The sequence below is a fragment of the Telopea speciosissima genome, chromosome 2, assembly GCF_018873765.1.
Source record: "Telopea speciosissima isolate NSW1024214 ecotype Mountain lineage chromosome 2, Tspe_v1, whole genome shotgun sequence".
Taxonomy (NCBI): domain Eukaryota; kingdom Viridiplantae; phylum Streptophyta; class Magnoliopsida; order Proteales; family Proteaceae; genus Telopea; species Telopea speciosissima.
This window is the reverse complement of record NC_057917.1, coordinates 6,887,050-6,898,840: the sequence shown is the minus strand read 5'-3', so window position 1 is coordinate 6,898,840 and position 11,791 is coordinate 6,887,050. Positions and strand designations below refer to the sequence as shown.

Below are 11,791 nucleotides of genomic sequence, written 5' to 3'. Positions count from 1 at the left end.
AGGGGTATGTGAATTTAATCTCATATCGGATATGTGTTGTGTATATCCGCCATTCCACGATCCTAAAAATCAATTAATCTTTTGAGATTGGTGTATGATTTGTGTGATTACACTTCCAATAAAAAATACATTTGGAGCTGGCCAATGGCCGACATTGAATCTACTTTGGCTATTATCTCTTTCAGACTTTGGTTTTGTTAACTTTAATTCATATCCACTAATTGCTTGTAGGGTCCATATAATACCGTGTTTTACCTACTCAGGAAAGCAAGATTCCAATTGGTGATTGAAAGGTCAAAATTCTCCACCATAAGGAATTGTTGGGTAGTGAATGGAATAGACTGATAAAATGAAGGGAGAGAGTTTCCCACCCTATCATGTGGGTGGAGATTATATTTCATTGGCCCTCCCTCATGTGAGGTGGCACTCCACGTGGGTAGAGGATTCACACTTTTAATTTATATATATTTTTAGGAAGAGAGATGGGTATGCTAGTGGTATACCGTAAGCTAGTTCTCTATGCGTATCTCTCTCTTCCCACCTTTGAAATGACTCTCTTACCCCTCAAAGGGAGGAAGAGAGAGAGATGGACACATAGGGTACTAGCTTACGTTATACTGCTAATATATCCAGCTTTTTCCTATACTTATAATAAAGAAGTAGTGTTGTGTTCGGGAGGGTGGCCTACACCAGCACTCCCATGTGTGTCTCTCTCTCCCCTTCTCAAAACAAGGGGGTACAGGTGTCTTTTTATTTGGAGAGGAAAGAGATAAACTCATGGGAGTGCTGCATAGGCCATACTCCCAAATAGAATTGCTTTTTCCATAAATAAAATAAATAAACATGTGGGACTCTCACCTTTTGTGAGAGAGCATGGGAATTAATTTGCATAGCATGCGAGTCTTTTCTCCAAAACTAAAATGTGGTTGACATAAGGAGAAAGTTGTTGAAGTATCCGCAGACCACATTGAAACAATGTCCTCCAGGGTTTAAAAGAATAGAATTAGGATCTGGATCAGTCAGGAATCATTCGGAATATACAAAAATATACCCTAACACTAAAAATTCAATACAGATTGATCAATCTAAATCGGTCGGAATTGGAATCGTTCTTAGTCGATTCCAATCTGAATCAGCCGATCCAATCCGATCCAGATCTTTTAAACCCCCCCCCCTTTGGAAGGGAGAGTGGATCACCACACCACTGGTGTAGCATGCGCTTCCAATGCACTGCAATGTGAGATGGTAGCACGCTACTTACAATAGTGGGAATAGACTGGAGTAGAGAGAACAAAGTTTTAGTGCATGGTATCAGATCGAGTATCGATATGGTATCAACAAAGATTGGTTGTATCGAACAAGTCTACCCTTGATCTTCCTTAAAAAAACAAGGGTTTTTTTTTAACTATTTTACACCTTGTCTGTGACCAGCTATCGATATCAGTCACCTTCAAAACCATGCAGTCCTATCGGGCGATCCGATACAAATACTTCAAACCATGAGAGAGAATGAGTGGAAGGATAGAGAGTGTAGGAGGTAAATTGGAATTAGCCGCATCTACATTTCCTTTTTTTGGTTTACATAAAGATTGTCTTCACCTATGGGTCATAATTTTCTTCCCCCTTCCATTATAGAAAATCAGACCATGCCTTAATAGTACAATACTACAATCCAATCGTAATAAGGACAGAAAATCTCTTCACCATTAGTGAAAACGCGGTCGTTTTTTATTTGGCATGGAAAACAATGTTTCAATCAATAACCAATTATGTACTACTCACATTATTAACGCGTGAAGTAGGTGAACTATTTCGGAAGTCCAATCCAATTACTAGAACCCATGGATTAAGAGATTCTTCCCGTACCATGGGTGAAGGAAAAATTCATTTTTATACAATTTATGTCGAAATAGACTCAGTTATTCCAAAACCGTAGCTGACTCCAATCCTTACAATTCAGTTTGGGAATAGGCTCAAAATTCTAAGACATGGTTAGTAATCTCGGTATTAGAATCAGATTGGTATCTCTTAGAACCGAGCCAATTATGACACATTAGCCCCTTTTTATGAAAAGAATCATTTTTGACCTTTTTATCTGATATCAATCCCATCCGATCAAAATCGACCAATTCAATCCAAGGTTGGGAACCATGTTCTAAGATTTTGGAAGCTGATTCCAATCCGGAACAGAATCCACATGGACGGATTGGACTCCAATTCCAAAATTTAAATCTTTGTTGTCTATTAATTTTTGGAGGAATGTGAAAATGTATATTTTAATCTATGCCGTTCGCGGTACTGACAATAAACATTGCTCGAGAATCTTTTGACGCAGAGAAATGTGTTATTTTAATCTGTGCCGTTCATGGGACTGACAACAACATGCTCGAGAATCTTTCGCCGTTCGTTTGCATGATGTAATGCTTTAAAATATTCTTCTACCAAAAAAAAAAATTCCTTCAAAATATTCTCACATTTTTTTTTAGTAGAAAATGTTCTCACTTCACAGCCCCTAGAAATAAAGTGATATTCACTATTCTCTTCCCCAGGCTTCATGTGGTGGCGGTCGGAAGCACTCGGAGCCATGATTTGAGGAATCAGTATCGGATCGGTTTGTATCAGCTGATTCGTATTGATATCGATAGAGATCAATATCGATTCTTAATTGATCTTGTATCGAAGAATCGGTATGGACGCTGGTTAAAAATATAAAAAAAATTCAATTTTTTAAGAAAACAGGAGTAAACTTGTCAAATCCAAACCATTATGGACCGATCTAGATCAGTATCGGCCGATACCTATTAAAACCCTAGTCGAAAGGAAGTTTGGGTTGGCAAGAGATCGTTGCCTAGTCCTCTAGAGCCTATACGTGCAATTTGGCCAATGTGAACACGCACAAGCATTGTCCTAGGTGGGATTTCCATTTTTCTAATTAGTAGTACGGTATTTTTGTGCGCTTTTACGTCTAGGCGTTGGAGCCACGCAGGCCACTTGACCATGTAGCGTTATTTTCCCTTTATGTTGAACATTCTATCCATCGGTCCATTCGTTTCAGTTTTGGTGGGGGTTGAACTCAAGTTGGACTGGTCCAAATCAAAACCAGCTCGATAAGAAGAGACTCGGTTTTAGTTGGTTCCATTTTCAATTCAGTTTGATTTCGATTTTTTATTTTCCTTTTATCAGGTTTTTATTTGTTTTGATACTAGGTTCGATCTAGTTCGGTTTGGTTTACCATGCATCTATCTATATATATATATATAATTTTTTTTTAAATGAGAAAATTGGGGTTTTTTCCCCTAGTTTTGATTCACTTTTTCTAGTTTCATAAAATCGCAGAGGACTGATAAGGATTTATTTCTGTTTGGGCTGAACCAATTGATTCCAATCGATCTGACCGGTTTGAACTGAAATTTGACACTCTGAACTGAAATTTGACACTCTTACTTGTACACGCGAATAAATTTTATGAAGACAACTATTGACACAATTGGTCGATATCCTGCCAATAGAGTGAGGAGGTCAAGGGTTCTACCACTTGACCTCCTTAGGGGCATGCGCTCAACTTGCAAGCCACCAACCCAACTAGCGATTGTTTGCACAACTCTTGAGAATGACCTAATAATGAGTTAATTTTAAATTATTTTTCACTCCACCTTACAGAACTTTTAAGAATAAGAAAAAAATAATAAAAAATAATGTTACATCTTCACAGTTCACCACTTTAGTTACAACAAAATTCACCATGAATATAAATTTATATTAGCACTATAAAAAGGGGTGGAGAGAGAGAGAGAGAGAGAGAGAGAGAGAGAGAGAGAGATGCTAACACTATGAAATGTGGTGAAGTGAGCTAGAGAGATGCTAGCACTATGATAAAGCAATGGTTTTTAGAGTTTATACTCCTACTTGTTAATTAGTGGTAGCATTCCTAGGAAAAGGAGGAAGGAATAGGAATTCGTATTGAAAATTCATTTTAGGTTCTCAATGTCTTAATCAAGAGAAAATTTTATAGTCTAATAATATCTACGATCTACCCCATTGCAAATTGTTAAGAACTAAGATTTTGTTAATAGAACCCCAAAGTCTCAAAAAAAAAATCTTGAAATTCTAGTGTAAAAATAAATGGGGGAAGGTTTATGATTAGATCTTAGTTTGAAATTTAACATATGACTAATTTCATATGGTCAAAATTCCCCTATCACCTTTACATATTGCAAAACTTGGTAATCGTTTAAAGAACTCTATAATTATTGTTCTAGATTATTTTTCGCCTAATTTCTTGTGTAGGAAATGCATTCACTTCTTTGTAGAAGTTTTCTTAATGGGAAAGATTTTCTATGCCAGTATGGGAAGGAATTTGCATACCACACTAATAGCTATCTTGAAAAGGGTATCATGCACATGATGCCCAAAAATTTAGAGTAGAGAAAAAAAAAAAAAAAACCTACATGAAAGGAAAATTGCATTCTAGCAACGTGGGAAAGTTTTTTCCTTTTTTAATACAGTTTCTCATACTATGTAAAGATACAACAACAACATGGTCGGAAGTGACGGAGCCAGATTTGGTTGGATTAGTTGGCCTCTTCAGTGAAGTGGATTGTCTATTTTATTATTTTTTTTCTCTTTTTCTAGTTTTGATTGGATGGATAGTCTCTATTAACACAATGTAATGTAATGAGGTGAGGATGTGTTCAACAACTAGAAAACAAGCTTATAAAATAGACAATAGTTTTCTAGTTTTGAGTTTTTTGAGTTTTTTCAAGAATAAGGGAGTGATCTAAATTTCGTTTGAAAACTAGTGGTGAAGTGTAGTTTACCTAAAAATAAAAAAATCCAAGGCTAGGAGCCATGTTCTAAGATTTTGGAAGTTGATTCCAATCTGGATTAGAATCCGCATGGACCGATTCGGCATCAAATCCAAAATTTAAATCTTTCTTGTCCATTAATTTCTAAAGGAATGCCGTTACCAAAAAAAAAAAAAGTTTTTTTTTAAGGAATGTGAAAATGTGTATTTTAATCTATGCCATTCATAGGACTGACAATAAACATTGCTCGAGAATCTTTTGATGCAGAGAAATGTGTTATTTTAATCTGTGCCGTTCATGGGACTGACTACAACATGCTCGAGAATCTTCGCCGTACGTTTGCACGGTGTAGTGCTTTAAAATAATGCAACAATTTAGACTCACCATTTTCACAAAATCTTCGGAGCCGTCCATTTGGACGTTACGTGGAATTGTTGTCACTTCTCAGGCCCCTAGAAAAAAAGTGGTATTCACTATTTTCTTCCCTAGGCTTCATGTGGTGGCGGTCGAAACTCGGAAGAACTCGGAACCATGGTTTGAGGAATCAGTATTGGATCGGTTGTATCAACTGATTAGTATCGGTATCAATGGAGATCAATATCGATTCCTAATCGATCCAGTATCGATGGATCGATACGGACACAGGTTAAAAATGTAAAAAAAATCAATTTTTTGAAGAAAACAGAGGTAAACTTGTCAAATCCAGATTGTTATGGACTGATCCAAATCAATATCGATAAAACCTTGGTCGGAACGAAGTTTAGGTTGGCAACAGGTCGTTGTCTAGGCCAGTAGAGCCTACACGTGCAATCTGGACAATGTGAGTTCGCACAAGCAGTATCCTGGGTGGGATTTCCATTTTTAAGAGCTAGTACGGTATTTTTGTGCGCTTTTATGTCTAGGCGTAGGAGCCATGCAGACTACTTGACCATGTAGCGTTATTTTCCCTTTATGTTGAACATTTTATCCATCGATCCATTCGTTTCTATTTTGGTGGGGGGGGGGGGTTGAACCAGTTTTCAGGTTGGACTGGTCCAAATGAAAGCCAACTCGATAAGAAGAGACTCGGTTTTAGTTGGTTCCATTTTCAATTCAGTTTGATTTCGATTTTTCATTTTCCTTTTATCAGGTTTTTATTTGTTTTGATACCAGGTTCGATCCGGTTCAGTTTGGTTTATCATGCATATATATTAAAAAATGATTGAGAAAATTGGGGTTTTTTTTTCCCAGTTTGATTAACTTTTCTAGTTTCATAAAAGCGCAGAGGATCGTTAAGGATACATTTCAGTTTGGGTTGAACCAATTGATTCCAATCAGTCTGACCGGTTTGAACTGAAATTTGACACTCCTACTTGAACGCCCGAATAACTTTTATGAAGACAACTATTGGCACAATTGGCCAATATCCTACCAATAGAGTGAGGAGGTACCACTTGACCTCCTTAGGGGAATGCACTCAACTTGCAAGCCACCAACCCCGCTAGCGATTGGTTGCACAACTCTGAAGAATGACCTAATAATTAGTTAATTTTAAATTATTTTTTTACTCTAACTTAAAGAACTTTTAAGAATAAGATAAAAAAAAAAAAAACAATAAAAAATAATGTTTCATCTTTGTAGTTCACCACTTTAGTTAGAACAAGATGCACCATGAATATAAAGATATACTAGCACTATAAAAAAGGAGTGGAGAGAAAGACGCTAACACTATGAAAATGGGGTGAAGAGAGATAGAGAAATGCTAGCACTATCATAAAGGATGGTTTTTAGAGTTTATACTCCTACTTGTTAATTAGTGGTAGCATTCCTAGGAAAAGGAGGAAAGAATAGGGATTCGTATTACGAAAATACAGTTTAGGTTCTCAATGTCTTAATCAAGAGAAAATTTTATAGTCTAATAATATCTACCCCATTGCAAATTGTTAAGAACTAAGATTTATTAATAGAACCCCCAAAGTCTCATAAAAAATAAAAAAAAAAATCTAGAAATTCTAGTGTAAAAATAAATGGGGGAAGGTTTATGATTAGATCTTAGTTTGAAATTTAACATATGACTAATTTCATACGATCAATATTCCCCATCACCTTTACACATTGCAAAACTTGGTAATCGTTTAAAGAACTCTTTATTTATTGGTCTAGATTATTTTTCGCCTAAATCCTTGTGTAGGAAATGCATCCACTTCTTTGTAGAAGTTTTTTGAATGGGAGAGGTTTTCAATGCCAATATGGGAAGGAATCTGCATACCACACTAATAACTATCTTGAAAAGAATGATGCCAAAAAATTTAGAGTAGAGAAAAATATATATATATATATATATATATGAAAGGAAAATTGCACTCTAGTAACGTGGGAAAGTTTTTTCCTTTTTCAATACAGTTTCTCCTACTAAGTAAAGATACAACAAGAACATGGCCGGAGGTAAGGGAGCCAGATTAGGTTGGAGTAGTTGGCTTTTATAATGAAGTGGGTGGTCTATTTTATTATTATTATTTTTTCTTTTTTTCAGTTTTGATTGGATGGGCAGTCTTTATTAACTTCGTTATAAAGTCGGTAAAAGTTTTCCTCCACCGTGAATTTCATATAAGGATACACTCATCTAGGGTCATTATTATTTCTTTAATAACGTAAGATTTGGGTCATTTGTAATGTGACATCATTTGTAGCGCACCATCTGAGGCCCGCAATGCTCAGACACACAACCCAACACTCCTTGTCACGTTATAGAGAAACCCAATGCCATAACATATGAAGCGATAATGCCTCAAATTATCGAGGCCCTCGATGAAGGTATTCTCCCTTTGTCATGGGTGAAGGAAAACTCGGTCCTATAAAAAACCTATAAGGATCGAATTTTCCTTCACCAATGAAAAGAGAGAATCTTTTCACTCGTGGGACCATTCTCGATTGTGAAAAAGGCGGTTCACACTCATACTGGGATTTGCAGAGGTCATTATATTTATGGCAGCATAGTGGTGGGATTCTCTTAAACTTTTTTTAAACTATAATTCAGAATTTATTTTGAACTAGAAGATCATAAATTGAGTATTTTATTCCGTCAATAAGGGGGACAAAAATATTTTCATATCCAAATTCCAAAGTTCCAAACCTTTTGAATTTTTAATTAATTATAATCCAGAATTAAGGTTGATATGTCTGATTCCTGGTTTGGAGTTTGGACCATTTTCGAGGTTGAGATTAAGACCTTATGCAACAATAATTAAAATTGTAATAATGAAAGACATTTCAGAACTCAACATAGGGGGGGGGGGGGGCGGCATAAGTGTTATTAAACTCTTAACTAACCTCAACTGTCCTCAACTGTTGATGTTCATATGACAACATGAAGCATATAAGATCTAATGGCATTTGATGGAATTTAGTTCGTCTCTAGGGAGCCCAGCATGTCCAGGGTGCTACTAGCCATTGGGTTGTGTCGCACACATTTCTAAGCATGCATTGAGATGTGTGCGGTATAGCTCAACTGTTGGATGCCCCCTAGCAACACTTTGGGCGTTGGGCTCCCTAGAATCGATCATGATCCTATTTGATGACAATTTTTTTTTTAAAAGGATAAGGGTATTTTTAGTAAGAAAAATAAATGTAAGTCACATGGACATTCTATTTGATAATCTATTTAATAATTTTATTTTTTTGGGTGAAATCAATTTATAAATGAAGAAATGAGTGGAGATGAGTGGAGACATTCTTTTTCGTCAGCTCCAAATTTTTTTTTAATTCTTTTTACAACTGAGGAGATGCTGAAGACAAATTTTTTTCTTCTGTAGATTCATTATAAAATCATTTTTAAAAAGCATTTTATAAGTAAGCGACATAGAAGAGCACACTAATGAAGTGCATGGAATGATTTCATACATAGAAAGGCAATGAAATCTAGGGATGTAAATGAATAGCCGAAATCTATTTCCGTATCTATTTAGCACTATCCGAATCCATCCGAAAGCTACACGGATATGGATATGGATAGGCTATAGCTATCCGAAAAGTTATATTTGCATGTAAATTGATAAAATATCCGATTTGTATCCGTGTCCGTATTTGTTTAGCACTATCCGAATCCGTCCGAAAGCTAATTGGATGCGGATGCGGATATAGCACTATCTGAGCCGAATCCGATCCATTTACATCCCTAGTGAAATCAATTCATGGAGGAAAAGAGAGAGATAGAGAAGGTGTTTCTGATTCCTCACATGGTTTCAAAATTCAGTGAATCGGATAGGAATCGGAATTGGTTAGGATTGATCCCCATTTTTGCTATTCGAAACATTCACAATAATATAATCTTGAATCGATGAGTTTTCAGATCAAATGACTGATTCTAGGGTTCTTGGGAGTAATTCTGGCTGAATTAACGGTTTATTTTTAAAACCCTGCTCCTGATAGCATAGAGAGACTTTTGCCCAGGGAGTTTTGGAAGAATGTTCCCTGAAAAAGCAGCATACAGGTGTAATACAACGATTTCATATGCAAGAGGGCAGCAAAGTCATTTTATATGAGGAATCAAAAGGATAGTGACAGAGAGGTGTTAATGTATCCTCTGTTGCTGCTCATTAACATGAATATAGGTATTGGGATCTATTAGTATCAGTCATGGCCTATACTGATACGGTCAGCAATATGATATCAAACATCCATTTTTTTTTTTTGGGTGAAAAAACCAATAATTTGATCCAGTATTGACAGAAAATTATCCTCTTAGGTTTTCTCTACCTGGTAGAGTTTCCTAATGCCTCTAATAAGAAAGGGGTGGAGCCCACCCGGACGATGTGTTTGGGTAGGGGATAAGATGATCATTTCTGCCTCCCTATGAGAGGAAACAGATGAATTGTACTGGGCAAAGAACCTGAGAGGATAAAGATCCCTGTATAGACCCGATACAACATGATACGATGGATATGCATCAACATTGGTATCGTATCCTTGGTTGCAGATACATCCATGCTCAGAGAACCTTTTCTCTAACAAAGTTAATTCATCTGATGAGAGAGAGAGAGAGAGAGAGAGTACTAGTGTATCCAAGGTTTTAAAAAACAGAATTGGGAATAGAATCGGCCGGAATCGAATTTCATGTCCGATTCCAATGTGAACCAACCGATCCACTCGTACGATTCCGATACTTTGAACCGTGTGAGTGTACCCTTCCCTGACGGCTCAGAGAGAACCTTTTCCAAAGAAAGAAATTAGAAAGATCCACACGCAGAGGGTCGGTGGATACTGGATAGTGACACAGCACTTGGCCACTGACCAGCTGATCCATGTTCCGTCAGTCAACCGCCAGTCTTTTGGTTTGGTTTTTATTACCTCTCCAGCCTTCATCTTTTATCAACTTGTCTCACTTCAATGCCCCAATCCTCCAATGGTTTCTTTATAAAGTTACAAATTATTTTTTGCGTAATTTAAAAAATCGTATTCATATTTCCTTTTCTAGTTGTGTTTCTTTCTCTCTAACCTGTGTTCCATTTTGCTGCTCTTTCTTCTAAAGTCGGATTTCTTATTTTCTTGGTTGTTTTCCGCTAACCTCTAAGTTCCCGCTTGATTCTGTAGAACCTGTTGATCTAATCATGAGTTTCTTATGGTTCGTTTTTGTACTCTGTTCCATTTCGCTGTTTTTCCTCTAAAGTCGGATTTCCTACTTTCTGGGTAGTTCTCTGCTAACCTTCTATATTCCCGCTTGATTCTGTAGAATCTGTTGATCAGTCATGAGTTTCATATGATTCTGCGGAGTCAGTAGGCGAGGATGATACCGAGAAACCCTGTTCTTCATAATCCCAGGTCAATATCCGAGTTGTTCTTTTCTGTTCTATATTTCCAAGATGCCAATTTATCTTAATGAATCGAACCCCTCGTTAACAAATGTTCAGTTCCTGAAATTTTCCCAATTTTGCCTTCTGGGTGGTTACTGAAATGATATATTGGATACAAGGAAGGAGTGGGTGCTGATCTGGGTGGGTTTTTCGTGGAGAAGATATTCTCGTCTTTTTCTTTTTTAGAAGTCTGAATTAGCAGAAAGTAAGTATTTCTTCTGCAATTAGTCCGATGCAGTCGCCCCAAGGGAAGAAGATGACGAAACAATTGACTGGGAAACGAGACGATACTCCCCTGCATTCGGCGGCAAGAGCTCGAAACCTACCCGTGGTCATGGAAATCCTCACCGGGACCACAGAGGAAGAGCTAAAAGAACTGTTGTTGAAACAGAATCAATCGGGAGAAACAGCCCTTTACGTGGCTGCTGAATACGGTTATGTTGATGTGGTGGAAGAGATGATCAAGTACTGTGATATTGATTCCGCAAGCATCAAAGCCAGGAATGGCTATGATGCCTTTCACATTGCAGCCAAGCAAGGCGATCTAGGTACCGTCTCCATTCAATTCTCTCTGTTTTTTCCTTCTACTTTTCTTTCTTTCTACTTATCAGGATTTATTAACTTCTGTTTGGACACATAACAGAGGTGATGAAGGTACTGGTGAAAGCTCTACCAGAGCTATCTTTGACAGTTGATCTCTCGAATACCACAGCTTTGCATACGGCTGCGACACAAGGTCACACTGAGGTTGTAAATTTCCTCTTGGAACAAGGTAGCAGCTTGGCAGCCATAGCGAGAAGCAATGGGAAAACTGCCCTGCATTCTGCAGCGAGGAATGGGCATTTGGAGGTTGTAAAGGCCCTTCTAAGCAAGGAACCTGGTATGGCTGCGCAGACTGATAAGAAGGGGCAGACAGCTCTCCACATGGCTGTGAAAGGACAGAAAATTGAGTTGGTGGAGGAGCTTATCAACTCAGACCCTTCTTTGATTAACATGGTCGATACCAAGGACAACACAGCATTGCATATAGCATGCAGGAAGTGTCGGACTCAGGTGAATTTGTTTGTTTACCTTGACTTACTTTTCTTTCTATATAGGAGGAGAGATTGGCTAGTAGCAGATACTTTAAGAATCAATAAAGAAAATAAAGTTTGGAAA

At 37.3% G+C, this 11,791-nt stretch overlaps 1 protein-coding gene across 1 annotated transcript in view; it reads left to right on the top strand.

Moving 5' to 3' along the window:
* The window catches only part of LOC122652857 (ankyrin repeat-containing protein At5g02620-like), a 31,035-nt gene that overhangs the window by 15,513 nt on the left and 3,731 nt on the right, over window positions 1-11,791 (top strand). The window contains exons 3-4 of the mRNA XM_043846736.1: window positions 10,790-11,181; window positions 11,277-11,686. Of these exons, the coding sequence (XP_043702671.1) occupies window positions 10,866-11,181; window positions 11,277-11,686 (726 nt within the window). The 5' untranslated portion in view covers window positions 10,790-10,865. The remainder of the gene's footprint in view (window positions 1-10,789; window positions 11,182-11,276; window positions 11,687-11,791) is intronic.